Below are 19180 nucleotides of genomic sequence, written 5' to 3'. Positions count from 1 at the left end.
GACCACCACCCTCTGTCTGCGGCCTTTCAACCAATTGCTTATCCATCGGGTCGTCCACCCATCAAATCCACTTCCCTCCAATTTGGAGATGAGGATGTGGTGGGGGACCATGTCAAAGGCCTTGCTCAGATCCAGGTAAATGACATCAGTCGCCTTCCCTTCGTCCACCAATGCCGTCACTCCATCATAGAAGGCCACAAGATTAGTTAGGCATGACCTTCCTTTGGTGAAGCCGTGCTGGCTGTCTCGGATCACATGCTCATTCTTTATGTGATCGAGCATGTTGTCCAGGAGGATCCGTTCCATGATCTTCCCAGGCATGGAGGTGAGACTCACCGGCCTGTAGTTCCCCGGGTCCTCCCTGCTCCCCTTCTTGTATATGGGAGTGACGTGACCCTTCCTCCAGTCATCCGGGACCTCACCTGACAGCCACGACTTCTCAAATATGATGGAGAGCGGCTCGGCAACCACCTCAGCCAGCTCCTTCAGGACCCTGGGATGCACGCCATCCGGCCCCATAGACTTGAATTCATTCAGTCTAAGGAGGCACTCTCGGACTTGCTCTGCCCTTACAGTGGGGAGGGATTTACCTCCTTGGTCCCCACATAGAGGTTTGGGGATGCAGGGTTCAGGGACGTGAAAAAGACTAGAATCCTGGCCACCAGTGAAGACATGTTGTCACTGAAAGCAGCTCCAACTGATCCTGAAGCCTTATCTAAAATGACATTCTTGATTTGTTGCAGCATCATAAAGCCTATAGTTCTCATCTTGCAGAAATGCCTGCTCATGTCCAAGCCCATGTGAACCATCAATCTCAAGAAGAGAAAGGTACATGAAAGATATTCACAAAGCATACACTTATCCACAAAAGCTCTACGTTGCTCATTAAGTCACACCATGAATTAAAAGTACATAAGCCCAAAGAGAAATTCAACATCAAGCATGCAGAAAGTTGGAGCTGTTCAAATCCAGGCAGAATGTGTACAAGGCCCAGCTGTTCATTTTAATGGAAGGTATGTCTCACTTGGTAAACAGCTTTAAAAGTAACAATTACATAATGCTAGAAAGTTAAAGAAATTATCCACAAATACAACAGTGCACTGGTCTTATTGCACATTTTTCTACAACCACATGCACTGGACAATTTCACAGAAATCTCACTCCAAAAATGTTGGCAGGCATTATACCTTAAATGCATCATGAGGTTACCTGATTTAAATATGTTCAATTCCTGCCCTGAAAGAAGTTCTTCTATCAACGCAGAAAACTCCTGCATTGTGCAAGTCACACAGCTGTAAAACCATCCAATTCCCTTATTTGGATAAACATCATTAACCTCTTTCCTTGAGATTATTCCTAACAGCTTGCTCAAAATTTCTGTGTGCTAACACTTCCGTCAGCTTGGCACAGCTGACACTCCTGGATGATGAAGGACTCTTTCAAGAAGCGTAGATTGGATATGAAAGTTTGTGCCTGCATTTCCAAGTAAAATGCCCCAGAGTTTAAGTGGTGAAATGGGAAAGCAAAATGTATGACTTCATACCAGACCACCCACAAACAGCCCACTCAAAACACTTTACTTTTCTTTCTCAAGACTTCTTTTCCCCTCCACCCTTCCCTTCCTTACTTTGTGTCCAGTGTATTAAGGAATAGGTCATGAATGACATTCCTTTCTTCTGCAGTGGGAGCCATTTTCAGTAAGGAAGCAGTGCTGAAATCAATCCTCTTCAACTTGTTCACTAAGCAGAAAATACATCGGTATGTTAGAATTCAAAGGAGAAAGAAAACAAAACACATTATTTGGCTCTGAAGATTTTAATCTGGAATCAAATGACTTCCCTCTTTTTTTATTCCTCCATTAAATTAAAAGCTAGAGGTTCACATTACTAGACTCAAAACAGAAATTTGGCTTTTAGAACTGACTGCAACTAAGAAAAAATAAAGACCTGTTGAATAATATCTGCTGCTCTTAGAGGGAATTTATGTACTCGTCCTGAAGAACAGAAAGACATATCAAGCAAGAAACACTACAGAAAAAAAAACAACCTTCTTCAGGTTTTGTCAATGGTACACAAATGCGAATTTGTGATAAAAAAAAAGTGAAGATGCAGCTGCACTACTTCTACCCTCCATTTTCTGAGTGTCTTTCCTAAAGGTTCATGGGCACCCAGACAGGAAAGGAGCTGCTCCAGCACACCCACCATGGGGACAAACAACCAACCACAAAGGCCACATTCCTCTCAGTACTGACATCAAGGTAGCAGCCTGGAAATAGAAATACAGGGTGCAGAGCACAACAGGAGCATCCTTGTCCATCAGCTTAGCTAAAGAGCTTCCAAAAATGAGACAGCAGTCTTTGAAACTCCCCGCAATATTGACACAAGAGACATGACAAAAAAAATTAGTTTTAAACAAATCAGGACCATTTGTAAGAAGCAGAACTTCTGCAGCTTACTTCTTTCCAGCTACTAAATTGGACTTGAGGCAAATTTGCATTCTGGTAAGAAATATGACTTACATTCTCCTTGCTTGAAGATTTCTTCTTCCTCAGGGCTCTCAGGAACAAGTGGATTAACAAAGGCTGACCTGTGGACAGAGGCTTATTTGTAAGTTACAGATTATAAAAGAGTTTGTCCCACAAAAACATTTTAAACGTTCCATTTATGTTTATAAACATGCCGTGAGATTAAAAGATGTACTGCAGATTATATCACAGAAATAAATTCTATTATTTCATAATGGCAGCTGCCCACGGAATATCACATTCACCTCAATCCTGAAGAGGCAGTGAAGTGAGCCAACCACAATCAAGCATAATTAAGAAAAAAAAATAACTGATGCAGTGATGTTTTCTTAAGGAGCTAAAACCGTACCACAGATTACACGGAAGATCATTAAAGTATTTGCTGAGTTTCTCAACAGTTTTCTGTAGAAGCTGATCTAGCAGAGTTTAAAACAGGTGCAAAAACTTCAACAGTAACACTCCTCTTGGAATAGAAACAACACAGTGTTGTAGGTAGCAAAATTTCTTATAATCTACACATTCCCATGACAGCCTTATCAACAGCCAAAAGCTGTTTACATGTGCACTGCTTATCAAAAAAGATGATGTGAGGCTGCCTTGAGTCCTAATTCCTATGTCTGTTTAACTGCACAAGTAAATGCATTCTAACATAGTTGTAAAAAGCTTAATTATTCCTTTTCACAAGGCAAGGCAAAAGCTTATTTTCAAGATCCATTCATCCCTGTAATTTCCACAGATTATTTTTTTATATTTTAAACATATATATATATATATGTGAACAAATGCTCAAAATAATATAATGTTTAGACACACAAACACATAAACACATACATTTGTTGTAATGTTGGACCGTTGGGACACACCAGCTCCTGCTCTATTGCACAGCTCATTCTATCTCTTTCCAGCTCAGGACCCCTCTCCATTAGTTCTCTTGTCAAAGCCCCAAGAGGCTGAGATGCAAGTTTGCATTTTCTAAACACAGTTGGCTTGTGGCCAGCTGGCCTGAAGAACAGCCACTGAAGTCTGTATGAAGACTCAAGCTACCTGCATAAGTCCATGCACATTTCTCCTAAGTTATCCTGAACCCATTTCTAAAGCAGGTGCCCAGTGGGAGGACCAGACGCATAAACAGGAGCACAGGAGGTTCCTGCTTAACACCAGGCAGCACTTCTGTGCTGTGCAGCTGATGGAGCACTGGCACAGGCTGCCCAGAGGCTTTGGGGTCTCCTCCCTGGAGATACTCAAAAGCTGCCTGGATGTGGGCCTGGCACCCTGCTGCGGGTGTCCCTGCTGGGGCACAGGTTGGGTCAGTTGGACCCAGAGGGCCTTGTCAGCCTCAGCCATTCTGTGACTCTGAACCACTGAGACTCAATCTTTCAGTTTTTTAGGCAAGAAAGCAGTTAATTCTATTACTGTGTAACACGTGTGTTTCTGTTTTTGTGAGGACAGTCATTCAAACAGAGGAAAATCTGATATAAAAAAGGGACAAACCACATGGCTAGAAGCTATTTCTAGTGTCACCTGACTCCTGAATTCAATGCTCTGAAGCTTGCCCTAGCAAAGCAGCACTTGCCAAGAGAATATATCAACCATACAATTCATTTGCATTTCACTCTGCACAGCTTCGCACATACACAACTGCCATGTTTCACACTTTCACCATAGTAGCAGTCTGTTAAGACTGTTTCCTTGTCCTATAAATTACCGTTTGTTTTCTGGATCCCTGGCCACCATGACAAAGGTTGCATCTAACACAGGGCTGTAATCACCATCGTGTAGCTGAGAGAGACAGGAAACAAGAATATCTTAAACTCTCAAAATACAAAAGGTTTTTAGCAAGTTATTCAGCTGACATCACCAATGCAATTGCACTTAACTTTCAGTTTGTCATCTAAAACCTCTCACAAAAAGCTAAGCAGAAAAGAACACAAAACTCCAGCTTCAGGAATTCTGCAACAAAAACATTAAGCAGAGGAATACTAATTATCTACTATTTGCATCTAAAATACAAAATAAATAAAATAGAATAAAATCAACATGGGCACTGTAAAATGACTTATCTTTTATTCTGAGAAATGCCAAAACAACAATTTGTTATCAGTGCCAAACTGGCAGCACTCTCAGCACCGGGATGCAGTGTGTAACATTATCTTCCACATTAGAGCCACCCATTTTGTCTCTATGAGTATACCATTCTCAAAGTTAATTACAAAATGCTGCTTAAGACAAATTAAAGTACTGAAGAGTACCTTGCCGCACCTAGACCAATGGAAATCATCTTAGTCATTTTAGAAAGCGTAACTTAGACTGCTAATGTAATCACCCAGAACTCACTCTGCAGCAACTTGTAACTGTCACAGCAGAGGCACAGTAACTAACCTGCAACATGTGCATCTTCACTTCCATTGAGGTCTTCCCAACCCAGGAAACATTGCCTGTAAATTTGATGTCACAGTCCGGATATATGACTTTCTTGCACAAATCTACAAGACAAACATTGGACAATGCTGGGGACAACTCACTCGTAGCTCATATATTAGAAAGTCTTTTCTAGGATGTGTGTTTCTGTGTCACGTGAACAGCAATACACATGAAGTCAGAAAAGATAGGGCTGCAAAGGACAATACTGCAGTTTCTGTTTTACCTGTTTTTACTAAAACCAAAAGAGGAAACAGGCATGCATCTGTCAGACGGATTGCCGACCCACACAGGGGTTCAGCAAAACGTGACAGGAGTGAGGCCCAGCTGCACCAGAACAAACTCTGTTTAATAACAAAGCTAAGAAATGCACATGCTAATACGAAACCAAACACAGAAGCGCAGGAGATGTTAAAGTTGTGTTTATAAAGGTAGGGAAATAAGACATTCTGAAAAGCATCCTCTTCTGTTCCTCCCTTCAAGAAAACCCTGAGCATTTCAGAATTCAAAGCCAAACCATTATAAGGTGAATTCAACAGGAGAGGGAAGAAGGTATCCTCAGTAACAACCATGGCAACACAGTAGCTGCTGAGCAAGATAAACAGATGGAAACATTTCTACTGATCAAATTGCCACTTACTGATTTTATCTACCAGGGCTGTAACTATGGATAAGGGAGATCTCGGCTGCATTTCCTGCTTGGTGTGAGTATAGCAAATAAGAACTGTGAAGAGACCAAAATGGAGTCAGATCTTAGTTTTCTTAGTTTTTTTTTTGTTTTGTTTGTTTTTGTTTTTAAACAAGAACTTTAGCAAAAGAGATCAAAACCATCTTTGTGAAGCATAAGAGGCACCTACAAAACCCAAATTGAAGTACCATATTACAGGAGTGCGCAATGTCCACATTTTCATGTACATAATTCATGGAATTGCTATTTAAAAAAAAAAGCAGTAATTTAGCAGCTGTGTCAGTTATATGCATATTTAGTTACTATAAAGAGAAATTTAAATTAATCTATTACTCCACTCCTTCCATTCCCACCTCATCTGTTCCCTTATCCCTGCAGCTGTCTGCCACAGATCTTTCATAACCTTCTCACTGCCTACTTTGATTTCATGCAGGTTGTTCAGGGATACTATCTGAGGACTTGTTTTCAAATACTGATTCTTCTGAAGAGGTGCCACATTAGATAAGCTATGCCTCACAGGCATGAAGTCACGGTTGGAGGTATTTATCACACTGTAATACCTGCTACCAAATGACTATTTAACTCAATTAGCTTTGCTCAGAAGAGTATATGCAAGTAAACAGACTCAGAGTAACAATGTTGCAAAGGTATTTTTCTTAGTATTCAAGTGATTTTCATTCAGTACAGTTTTCAAAATTATCTCTCTGTATTTAATGAGATAAAAGATCTCCGTCCAGGAGATTTTCAGGAAATGCAAGGTTTTCTTTCCCTAAAATTCCCTAATTCAAAAGAACTTTTATGCCTATCAGTCATGGCATCAATTCAGTTAATAAGAGTCTGAATGGGATTTATCAGAATCCCATTGCCAAAGACAAAATCTTATAAGTTGATCAGAATTAGCTGCCCAGAGAGGTGGCGGAGTCTCCTTCTCTGCAGATGGTCCAATGCCCTTATGCCTTCATGTGCTTAGGGAACCTGCTTTAGCAGGGGGTTGGGCTGGGTGATCTCCAGAGGTCCCTTCCAAACCCTATGATTCTGGGATTTCCATCTCTTTCAGCACTGCTATCTTGTTCTCTTCGCCCTAGAGAAGGACGTCACATCGATGTGATCCTCCCTCTGTGGACACACCGTATTATTTTTAGGATTACTAGCGCAACAACACATCATCAGTAGGGTAAAACTAACCTGTCTCACGATGGTCTAACAAGCAGTACTCAAACTTACTCTCTTTGCATTATTACCATATTCTTTTCACAGGCTCATATACACACCTCCTAAACTGTCAAGATCTTCAAGTATTCTTCCAAACCTGTAAGATACATTGTTTTATAATTACATAAATGAATCGATACTACATCAAAGTTAACACTTTATTGTAGGCATAATATACTTGCTCTGTTACCTTACACTGTTGTGTACATTCAGATACTTCTCTCGTATTTCAGGTTGACTTCCTAGAGGCAGAAGAACTTCCAAGTAGCTATCTTTCATTCTTCTAGGAGGGAGATCTTCCTGTCGTTTTGCCAGTAAAGTATGAAGAGCTTTTCTTTCTTGCATTGCTTGCACATGATCCCTGGCAAGGAAAGATACACTCTCTGGATTATGACAACAGCATACTTGACAGCTGAAACCCCAGCTAACAGATCTCACATAACCAAAAGAAAAATAAAAAATAATTGAGCATTCTAAGGCAAAACAAGTGTGTCTTGAAAAGAAAGAGAAAGGCACATAAATTGATTTACAAAGCAAGACTACTGAAGGAAAGGATTAAGTAGTATTGTCTATCAGTGGCAAACACACACTTTACAATACAGAGATGAACAAAACACATCCAATTCTGAGCGCTACAAAATTGATTCTCCTTGAGAACAACTTAGTTTAAAAAAAAACACATAACTTACATACAATTGAACTGTAATGTTTTGTGCCTATTCATGTCTTCCATAGCTACTGTACTACAGCTCTTCCTACCCCGTCAGTTTTAAAGGACTGTCAACTTAGAATCTCACCCAAGAAGTTAAGCAGATGTACTGGTTAGTACTAAGAACTAAGAGAACTAATTTGCTAAGAATTGCTGTCATCTGCAGATGATTTCTTCCCTCTCAGCATCAATTCATGCAGCATACACTTATCTAGCACACAAAAAAATAGAGAATTAATCCAGGTATTTCCCTTTCTATTCAGTTATCTTACAGCTAAACTGGAAAGTTGTGAAAAGAAATAATACAAGAAAGGGAGCAATAATTCAGTTACTTTTCCATCCCCACCATGTCCAGAGGAGCTGCAAGTCTCACAAGGCAGTGCAGCCAACTTGCTGTCATTTCCTTCCAGTCTTCCAGGCTTGTCCCTTGCACAACCATCTGTGATGCAACAACCTTGCCCATCATATTCTCTTACCTGTTCATCCAAAACATCCTCACTTTAACAGTGCAGCCTAACTGAATAAAGCAAGTAGATCACAACGTCCTTTGAATCAACAATAAAGCACTAGAAAACTCAGGGTTAAGCACACGATATTTCAGGAGTAAAGCAAGATGTGTATGCACAACTATTAACTCATTTCACAGTGCAAGAGAAGGCATAAAACACTAACCAAACTCAATTGTAAACTTGTAGTGGATACGTGCCATTCATTCAGTAGTGCATGAGGCACTGCTGTGGTTTGAGTGCCATTCCGTTTAACAAAGTCAATTAAAAAAAAATATATATATATATATATATATTTTTTTTAATAAAATGGAAGAACCTTTTCACCAAATAGAAAGTTTGTCTTAAGTTTTTGCTTTGGACTGATTTTGAGTACTAGTCATACCGTGAGATAGTGACTTCTTCGGCTTGGGTTTTTACGTTTGAGGAGAGGAAGAAAGCAGTAATACTGTGTAATCAAAAACAGTAGAAGTTTAGTAAAAAATGTCTTTTTTCTTTTTAGTGTTTAAAAAAAAAAATGAAATGTTTTACCTCATTTGGGCAACATGATTACCACAGACTTCAAAAAAAGATAGAAGATAACAACTCACTCTAAAATACTATTTTCCAAGTTACGCCACTGTGCAGAAATGGAATATATCAGTTGACCAAGAAAAGGTGCAGTGTCCAAGATGATGCACCTTTACATTTGCTTTAAAGAAAAAAAAATACTTGTATTCAAGGCCTTTTAGTGAAACCTTTAAGAGAAATGAATCAAAAGCAATCAAAAATTTGCCTGCAAGCACATGAAAAACAACAACATTTCAACTACATTCTGTTTTCACCAGTGCCTTCCAGGCTCCTTTGAGTCAGCAGCAGAACTCTTCTGGACTTCAGCTTCAGAATGTACTCTTCATTATACAGAAATATCGAGCTCAAGGCAATACTATTTTTCAACTGATAATACTTCTATATACAGCAATAATATTTAATTTAAGTAGTAGCTAATAACTGCCTGAAACATTCTGCAAAATGACATCGTTTGTTTCTGAAATGGCTACGATTTTACATTAGACCTCATTACAGTTCATGTAGTCATCCCATTAATCTGGCATTAGCCTGTATTGCAGACCAATTTTACAGGCCTTCTTACATACAAACCTTCCCACACAGTAAGCCTAAGTCATTCTCCAGCACTCCTAACTATGGGCTCCAATGCCTTGCTTCTGCATGACAATTGAAGTGTACAATGCCCTGCAAACCACTTATGTTGTATTTTATACAGCACAAGAAATATGCCTATATAAGAAAAACACTGCTTTGGTGATCCCAGCTTCAGCCAGCTCTCCTTTCAGACTGGGTGTCAGTGGGGGGAAAAGAAATGATAGAGAACTAGATTTGTCCAGGGCCTTGTAAGGCTTTGATCCTCAGACAGTACTTCATATAGCACATTTCCTCCTTAGCTATTCTGGGCTGAGGGAAAGACTTCTATAAACTTCTCAACCCATTAACAGGTGACCTACCACAAATTTCAAGCCCCACCATGCTTGATTATCAGTCCTACCAACTAAAAAACAGCCTCACAGATTCAGGTATTTTCTTCAGTGTGCCTATAATACTGTTCAGATGAACCTAGTTAGAGAGCCAGGATACATCAGTTACTCCACCGAGGCAAGCCTCTCCACATTTCCTTATCAGTGCACTAAGTGCGAAATGAGCTTAGCAAATATAGTCATAAGAAAATCAGTGATCAAGAAAATAAACATGGAACCGACCAATCAGCAACAAATTTTCCCCTGATTGCCACACTGATTTATTCAGAACTCTTCAGAGTTATGGGATTATAGTAAACTCTGGCTTATCCAAGAGAGTAGAGAGGGAGGCAGGTAGCCTGGATAAAGGCAAAATTTGAGATGACGCAAATTCAATGTTAAGTTACAGCAGAGTGAGAAAATGCTTGAGATACTCCCAAATGGAGAGCACAGGCCCCAAGGTTACACTCTTATGGCTGCATGGATGCAGCCAGGCCGTTCACGCGTGGCCTGCTTCAAGCAGAACCAACTCTGTTGCCTAGAAATCCAGTACAGCATAAATTCAACATGGGGATAATCCACCAAGAGATAAGAGAAAATTGCACCATAATGTTTCTAGTATAGCTTTGAAGCTTTTAAACTTCCACCAGATTCCAAGTTAACAGGAGAATCTTGCAAGCGTCGAGCTCATGTATTTTGTTCCCTTGATGCAGAAGATCTGCCAGAGAAATCCAAGAAGTTTGTGATTCACAGAGTAACAATTTGAAACTTTGTTTGCATTACTTTTTAGTTTCAATCTTGTTTTCTTCCCATCACTTAGTGATTACTGTTGATTTCTAATACCACAACTTTGTGCTCCCTCAGGGTTTAAGAAATAAGTTTAATATACACTGTACCTCCAGTTGGTAGATGCTCCCACTATATCCCTCAATCTGCTTCTCACTGAAACAAAACAAACACAAAAAAATCAAAGCAAACCAAGCTTGGTTCTGCACGTAATGAATGTGAGGTTGCTTAGTGCTAAAAAGCACAATCCTCATCCCAGAATAAGAAAATTAAGTAAATTCATGCAAGTAATAGCCTGAAAAAAAGAAAGTTTGGCCAAATCCACCAATGCTGTTAGTAGGTGTATCACAGTAATGGGTTGAGTAACATGATTCTGTAGCTTATTTTGTACAGCCAACAAAGAATGCATCTTGAGTGTCTGTTAATGCAATCGAATGCCCGCAGTGCTAATTAACAGCTGAATGAAAGAAAGAGCAGATCAAGACCAGATCACTGAATTCTGATGTGAAAATATTTTAGCCTAAACACAAACAGAAAACAAAGATAACACAGATTAGAAAGTCATTAAAGGACCATAAAAAGAATTGTGCAGCTGGGAGACACAGAGTGAAAAAAGATCATTTTTAGCTAGATCTACCCATGAAGGGCAGGCAATGCCTGCACACTGGCTGTTACCAGGAGGACTCTATATTAAATTTCTAGCAGCCTTAAAGAACAGCACTGAAGAGAGCTCTGTAAAATTGCTTACCACATTGTCTACACTATCTGTGTTAATATTACCTCTGCCTAGGACTTTCCTAAATTTCAAGAATAACCCACTTAGAGAGTTATTCTACTCTTTCATTAGACAGGACTATGAAGTGAGCTAGGGTCTCATCACACCTATGACAATTCTCCATCACTGTTAGGCAGGTGAATGTATGCTTCTTGGAAACATCTAAAACAAGTAGCAAAAATTCCCAAATTCAGAAAAAAAAAAAAAAGAAAGAAAGAAAGAAAGAAAAATCTGAGAATTGGAAAGCACAGATGCTTACAGAAGAGGGTTTAAATACTATGACAAAATAGTTGCTGACACATCAGGGAGGGGCTACCAATAAAAGAAAAAAAAACATTCCCAAGGAAACAGAAAGTAGGCTGCTAATGACTCATGAGCTGATTATTTTTATGAGACACTATCAGACCTTGCACACTACAAACTGAATGCCTGGGGGTTGGACTAGATGATCTCCAGAAGTTCCTTCCAATCCCTACACTTCTGTGAGTATTCACACAGATCAGCCAGCTGACCACCAAACTCTGGAGCAAAGCCTGATTCCCTACAAATTTAAATCACAGAGCCCTCCATTCGTTCCTTACCTGCAGCACCCTCAGCTCTCTCTGGACACCCCCCAGTCAAGCACCAGCATGAGCTGTGGTCAGCCCAGAGCTATGCCAGCCTGACGGCCAGCTGCCATACATACAGAGGCCAGGTACTTGCCAACTGCCATCAGGTCACTGGCCAACCTGCAACACTAGCTCTAGGACCCTCGTCACCCCTGATTCAAAAGGCAATTTCCACAAACCTTCTGGACACACGGTTCGAGATTTGTGCTCATCTATTTTTGCTGGCACCAAGCAACAAAGAATTCTGGAAGGGAAGAAGAAGGGGACAAGAAGACAGACAAAAAAACAGATCACTTAGGCCTCATTTATTAGGGAAACCAAGCTAAACATGTTTTGAAATAAGTTCTACTACTAATTCCAACAACAAAATGTCAATTAAAAAAAAAAAATGATTGGAAATTGAAGAGTTGATTTTTTTTTTCTTTTTTTTAAAGAGGCAGAAAGTTCTGACTCCTTTTTCTCAAGAAGCAGCAGGTTTGCTCACATAATAAGTACTACTTTCCTGTTACTCACGCCCCACCTGTGAAGCTGCCATAGCATGCACTGATTAATACAATGTTAGCAGAAACACTGTTTTAGCTTCTAGAACACAAAACCTCCAATTTCCAATAGCGCGTGGGCTGTGCAGGGATGGAAAGGGAATAAACAGCACTTTCTCTGTCTTGGTTTAAACTAGGTTCATCTTCCTTGTCAGCTTTAGAGAGGTAAAAAGCTCTGAAATATCATGGGTCCAAACCTGCAAACATGTATATACACTGTTAGTATAATTTAATACTTCTGATTTCAATTCTAGGCATACATTTGCCAAGCTGAAACCACATAATTTTTGTTTTAACAATAAGAGAATATATTGTGAAAGTGTTTCTAAGATGTTGCCGATCTAAATCTAGTCCATTTTACAGGCTCATAAGCATATATTTCCTCTCTTTTTTTTCCCAGGGAAAACTACATTGTTATAAAATAATCGACATCTAAAAAAGCAAAGAATTAAGTAATTAAGCATAAAAATTCATATTTTTTTTTTTTAATTGGCAAATATCTCAGACACGTGCAACAATTACAACAAATGGATTGTATCTCTTATCACATTGTGTATTTCACGCTAATTCCTCATCTGTGGTCAGTAGATCATTAAATCCAGAGCAGCAGGGCCTGAGTTTGTTTAAGCTGTGCAGTACAGTAACAAAGCATATGAGGGCTGCTGGACAAGCTCACTGCATCCACCTTTGCCATCCCCACTCCCTCATGCAGGTGCCTCCCCAGGTTGAGGCACATTACCAGGACACATTTTACCACCAGATCTGGTGTAGAGAGCTTGGTCTGGCCTTCTGGGAAGGATGAAGATATCCACTGCATCTGTATGACTGACAGCCTTCTTCACTCAAACACCTAACACGAAGCTAAGTACTGCAGGAGCTGCTACGTAAGAGATTTTGTATCCCATGAGGCAGTTAAAAACGTGTTATCCAGCATGCTATCAGAAACAAACACAGGTCCAGTACAACAGTCTGGCCACAGAGATGACCAGAGCCACTCGCTTGTCATGATCAACAAGCCACATGTCAACAACCAACAAACCTTAAAGAAGGCAAAGGGGGTTTTAGGCAAGTCAACAGAAAAGAAGAGGTTTTCACTTTTCACTAGTGCTGAAGTAAGGCAAAACAGTAGCTAAGGAAGTTTAGCATTTTAGCAAATATTAAAATATATACAGGTTACCACAACACACCATTATTCACATGAATGGGTAAGTGTCCTGTGGAGTGAAAAACACAGGTTAGATTAACAATTAAAAGAAACAATGGAAATTACATCCATTAAGGGCCTTTACTTATTTATTTTACCTGCCTAAACTCCATTTAATTAGATAGGCCTGAAGCTTAGTAAACAACTGTAAGTAATTTGTCCTTGCACGTCACCAAAGATTTATAGCTGATACCTTTGTGGTTTCAACTGAGTTACCAAATTCAAGGAAACTAGTTAACTTATCAACAGAAGCTTGCATAACGTTCTTAAGTGCTACAGTTTTAGATCAGAACCTGAAATATTTACTGTTATTATAGTCCAAAAAATCTTAGTATTCCTTAGACACAATATGGAGGCAAGGTCAGGGTAGCTTTGCTACTTTTACAGGCCTCCTAGGTGATATAATCACAAAACATCCAAATAAAAGAGCAGGGCAATATTTGCAATTATGCAATGTCCTGTATCCTTGCTTCTCTCCTTTAACCTCTTAAATTACTGTCTCTAAGAAATATTGAAGAAAAGCTATCTAATAACCGAAAGCCCTCATCTTCTCTTTAACTGGATAACCTGGGGTTTCTGTTTAGAGTAAAAGGGAAAAACAGTATCAGAAATAGGCAGAAGTCCACAAAGAAGTAGTTTGAGTGCTATTTTCAGTGTTCTTCCTCCTCCCTGTTCCTCAGTACATGGGATAAGAATGCAAGGGAACATTTTTAATGCTTCTGAAACAGCAACAGTGTGGTTTATTAGTAGCAGAGTGTTAAAAGAATCTTTCCACACAAAGCTCCATTGAACTTTGAGCGCATTTTCACAAGGCAATCACACTAATCAGATTAACAGGTTTCTCTAACTTTATAAAATTAGCAGTACTGACAACTTAAAAGTTCTGCACCACTCATTGTTTCCACTCAGTTCCTCTGTCTTTTGGCCATTCTACTCAGGCTCCTTGGCACCTTGTTTTATTGCATTGACTTTCTATCTAGACTTGTTCCTCCACATAGAATTGCTTGCTGTTCCAAGACTAAAGATTCAGGCATCTGTAACTTCAGTGACCTACGCGTACTTGTTGCCATGTATCTCCAAAAACATGCAGTAATTTTCTGATACTTTCTAAACATTTATAACATAAGAGTCAAGGGCATGCCCATTCACAGTGTACGCAAACCATATAAACAAAGTAAGCTGCTGAGAAACATTCATAAATCTTTCAAAGTACAGGCAATTACTTTACCTTCAGCCATGTCTGGAAGCAATGGTGAGCCATTGGTCCCAGACACCAACGTTCTAGCCAGAAGAGAAGGAACTTTCCGCATGGTGTACAATCTATGTGGAGGAATTCAGTGTGATTAGTTTTAAAGTTGTGAGAATAATATAAGATCTACTTTGGAATGGCACCGATTACTTCAGAACCCCCATGTCTTGTTTTTAGTCTGATTTTTTAGAACCAGACGCAATCTATACAGCAATTCAAGCCAGCTGCTACCGTCTGCAAACAGGAAGGATGAATGATTCACTGAGGTGAATATTGACTGTGACTGTTCAGAAGCAAGAGGGAAATCATTTTGTTTTTACATGGGTAGATAGGACAAGATGAAACAATTCTTAAATAAACAAGAGATTTAAAGTAGATGTCAGGGGGAAATTCTTCCCTGAGAGGGTGATGAGGCGCTGGCACAGCTGCCCAGAGAAGCTGTGGTGCCCCATCCCTGGAGGAGCTCCAAACCAGGTTGGATGGGGCCCTGGGCAGCCTGAGCTGATGGGGGGCAGCCCTGCCCTCGGCAGGGGTTGGGGCTGGGTGGCTTTAGTGCCTCTTCCAACCTAAGCCATTCCACGACTGTATGATTCTCTGATGCCCTAGGACAACCAGCTCAGACTAAACTCTAGCTTTTACACCACAGGCATCCTGACACAGACAGGATCTGTGCACATCTGGAAAATCAACCATGACCCAAAATATACGCTTTGCCTGCATGGGGCTGGAATGCACAGAAGTGTAAGGTGGAGTACCCTGAGGTGCCTGTCACACAGCCTCCAAGTCAGTGCCAATCAGCTAACCCTGGTGCTCCTGCTCACAGTTTGGTATGGGTGCAACACTGAACAAGCCCAAAGAGCAGGATTATCCCTTAGCTGCTCAGCAGAAATGGACAACCATGAAACCTTTCACAGAACAGAACACACGCTGCAATTCACCGAGTGCTTAACCAGGCACCACAGCAAGCAGAACGGTGACAATACAGCACAGGATAAAGGAATAAAACCCCGGATAGAACAGCGTCCCCTTGGCAAGACACGGGGGCTGCCAGTGCCTTAAGCCGGGGCTGGGAAGCAAACAGCTCCGCAGACTCCCATACACAGCGATCAGAGACGTAGTGACGGTACAGCCCGCCGTAAGGACCCAGCTTCGGGGCTAAGCTCCCCTCTCACAGCCCAGCCAGCAGCCGACCTGTTGCCTCTCACTTCAGAGCCCGCTGCCCGCTCCCACGTTCCCCCCACTACAACCGCAGCCGACGACCGCGCCCAGCCCTGCCGTTAGGAGCCACGGGACGCATCCCGCTCCGCCACAGCCCGTCCCCCTGGCCGGCGGACCGCACGGTAACGGGGGGGAAGTATGGCCTCCTTGCCGTGCCCTGCCGTGCCCCACCCAGCCCGCGGGGCAGCCTTACCGTGCAGCCAGCATGGTGCTCCCCACGTCCCTACCGCGGCTAGGCACCGCCGCGGCGCCACGCCTGCCCCAGGCACGCGGTCCTCCAGCACCATAGAGGCGCGGCTGGACGCTCTTGCGCGGCCCTTCCGCTGGGGTGCTCCCGCCCCCAGGCAGGGAGGTGCCGGGCGCTGAAGGCCAGGCTGGAGGGGGCCCTGAGCAGCCTGAGCTGCTAGAGCTGCCCTGCCAAGGGCTGGGCTTGGGGCTGGGTGGGGTTGAACTCCCTTCAACCCAAACCGTTCTGTGATTCTATGATTCTGCGATACGTCTTCAAAAGCAATACCGTAATGCTCTTTGTATTTCTAGTATATGGATATTCCATGTAGTTTGATTGCATGGTCCAGTAAATTCTGCATTTACCCCGCATTCTGAGCAGTACTATCGCAGTATTTCCTTACCACTCTGCTATAAATTGATATTTTTGCCAATGTTGATTGTTGCCAATTGTTGTAAGTTGCTTGAACAAAAATATCTGAAAGCAACTGTGAACTTATAAATATCAATTCTAAGTATTAGCAGCAACAACAACAAATAGCCAAGTGAAATGCTAAGAGAACCCTGAATGCTGTCCTAACAATAGTCAGGAAAAATAACAGATCAACACTGAGTATTATCTGAATATGAATATCTTGCTCTGGAGATTTGACAAAGAGATATAATTTGGACTGAAGTACTTATAAACAATACTGTAATTAAAAAAAAAAAAACCACAAACATTAAATTGCCACATTTTAATGCAGATAAGCTTTTCTTACCCTTCTTTATCTATTATAAACAACAGGGCATAAGAGAGGCACTAATTTAATAACTTGAGGAAACTTCCAGCAACCGAAAAAATCAAAAATTGAAGAGTTTGATTAGTGGAAAGTAAGGAAAGAAAGCTGGTGCCCACTTTGAGCCTTTCCCTCCAGCCTTCAACAGAGGAGAAAATTCAGGCAATTAGATGCAAATTAAAAACGTTATCAGTGCAAGTGTCGAGCTGAGCTTCCCAACTCTGAATCAAACATTTGATCACATCACCATTAAAGGATCCTGGGGAACCAGCATGACTGTTTCTTGTGGGCTAAGACCAGACTGGGCTTCTGTCTCTGTGGAGGACATGGGGAAAACATGCCTTAGAAAGATACATTGCGCTTCATATGCTTGTATTAATACCAGTTAATACCAGGACACTTACACTCATTCCCATCAGAAGTGCAAATAAATAGGCTGACCAAGCCCTCAGGAAATCATCTGGAGTTTAAGTATCAATTTCTGCTACACCAGGAGTGACATCAGCAACACTGAGAAACGAAACTAGTGGAATGTGTCCCTGCCCACAGAGGGGGAGGGCAGAAATAGATGATCTTTAGGGTCCCTTCCAGCTCAAAGCACTTGGTGACTCATTCCGTGATTCTAAGATGACGTGAAACATTCTGAAAGGCAAATGGACCTGAGGCAAGTGTTAGAAGCTGCTTCAAAAGTACAAAGCTCAGCAGCCAGATTTACTCACAAAACTGAGTTCTTTCAGAACATCTTTGTTAAATATGCTTGCTATTACACTGAAAAAAATACCAATGGTAACATATAAATAAAGAATTGCATAAGTCTGAGATCTCGATATCTTAATCATGAGGTTTTCTTATGGGGTGGAGTAGGGTTGTTGGGTTGATTTTTTCTGTATTTGCCATTGATTCATAAAACTATTTTTGAGGCTTGGTGTTCTTACAGTATTTTATTCTTGTGCCTTGTGAGTTTGAAATCTAACTCCAATGAACTGGGTTAACACAATGTCAGCATATTTCCAAGCTACTTAGAGCAAGATTCAAAAATGTTCAGGTTGGAAAATCTGGGTTGGTTTGTTTGTTTATTTGTTTTTTCTCCGAAATTTCTAAAATCACGACTCTTCTGACTTGAAAATGAAAGAAACCAGGCACTTTCTGCTCTTACACAACAGTAAGATAGTATTACTTCCTTGTTGTGAAATAAAAAATAGTTGGGACAATTCATGTACTGTTTTTGACAGACACTATTCCCCATTTCTGATCCCAGACAGATTATTTCTAGGAGTTGAAAATACATCTGTTCATGAAATCCATTGTAGTTAGGCTGGACCTGTTTTTGGTAGTTCATTTTGGTTGTCTCTCTACCAGATTTTCAGGGTTTTCAGATCCATAGCTCCTCCCGAACAAATCTTATCTTCTACTGGCCACTGACTGAAAGTCTGAGAGTCCAGGAACTGTTCAGCGTGGAGAAGGCTGAGAGTGGATCTCATGTGAGAGCCAAGTTGATGGGGCGATCTCTTTTTGGTGGTGAGCAGCAATAGAACAAGGGGCAATGGGCAGAAACTGGAATGCAAAAAGTTCTGTACAAACACAAGGAAAATCTTCTTCATTGTGAGGGTGACAGAGCCCTGGGACAGGCTGCTCAGAGAGCCTGTGGAGCTTCCTGCTCTGGAGACATTCAAGACCCATTTGGACACTTTCCTGTGCAATCTGCTATAGGGAACCTGCCTCAGCAGGGTGTGGGACCCGATGACCTCTAGAGGTCCCTTCTAGCCCCTACAGTTCTGTGATTCTGTGATTTTGTGACTGCCACTTCCTGTTTCGGATATGCTTCTGGTTTTTGGACGTCTACATGTTTGATCTAATAGAGGGCAAACTGAATTTAGGGTGAATTTAAGATGCTAGAGTCTCCCAGGACTCTAAGCATGTGCCAGATGATTTTCTTGACCGAGCCTGGCCACCAGAATACACTTTTCCATACAGTTCTTTTGCATTATCATGTTCCATATTGGTCCCCATGTCTAAATGAAGACAAACTTCTTAAGTCATTGTGTGCACTGAAAAACAGGGTGTGAGTGTTATGAAAATGTTCTGAGATCTGTGTTTTAAGAACTGTTATTCTGCATGACTTAATGTCTTCACATACCCCAAATTACTCCTGAAACCAGTTAAACCAGATAAAGCAAAACGTGGAGAGGAGAGGAGAGGAGAGGAGAGGAGAGGAGAGGAGAGGAGAGG

General features: G+C 41.1%; 1 protein-coding gene across 10 annotated transcripts in view; it reads right to left on the bottom strand.

The window, feature by feature from the left end:
- The window catches only part of ACOT9 (acyl-CoA thioesterase 9), a 21536-nt gene extending 5289 nt beyond the window's left edge, over positions 1-16247 (bottom strand). The window contains exons 1-11 of one of the 10 annotated variants that reach the window (XM_042809919.1): positions 16141-16247; positions 14709-14800; positions 13464-13490; positions 10465-10510; positions 8443-8505; positions 7033-7203; positions 6902-6939; positions 4904-5007; positions 4230-4303; positions 2519-2586; positions 1628-1739 (exon numbers count right to left, since the gene is read on the bottom strand). In XM_042809919.1, the coding sequence (XP_042665853.1) occupies positions 1628-1739; positions 2519-2586; positions 4230-4303; positions 4904-5007; positions 6902-6939; positions 7033-7203; positions 8443-8505; positions 10465-10510; positions 13464-13490; positions 14709-14800; positions 16141-16154 (809 nt within the window). In that variant the 5' untranslated portion in view covers positions 16155-16247. Of the gene's footprint in view, positions 1-1627; positions 1740-2518; positions 2587-4229; positions 4304-4903; positions 5008-5582; positions 5667-6901; positions 6940-7032; positions 7204-7883; positions 8333-8442; positions 8506-8647; positions 9019-10464; positions 10511-11916; positions 12014-12333; positions 12474-13463; positions 13491-14708; positions 14801-16140 lie in introns of those variants that run through there. The other 9 variants (XM_042809918.1, XM_042809920.1, XM_042809922.1 and 6 more) reach the window with 9 other exon arrangements.
- Positions 16248-19180: the final 2933 nt, after the last annotated feature.

Source organism: Centrocercus urophasianus, unplaced genomic scaffold (assembly GCF_019232065.1).
Source record: "Centrocercus urophasianus isolate 14NV4802_14NV808 unplaced genomic scaffold, USGS_Curo_1.0 seq_12, whole genome shotgun sequence".
NCBI classification, from domain to species: Eukaryota; Metazoa; Chordata; class Aves; order Galliformes; family Phasianidae; genus Centrocercus; species Centrocercus urophasianus.
This window is presented reverse-complemented; position numbering and strand designations above follow the sequence as displayed.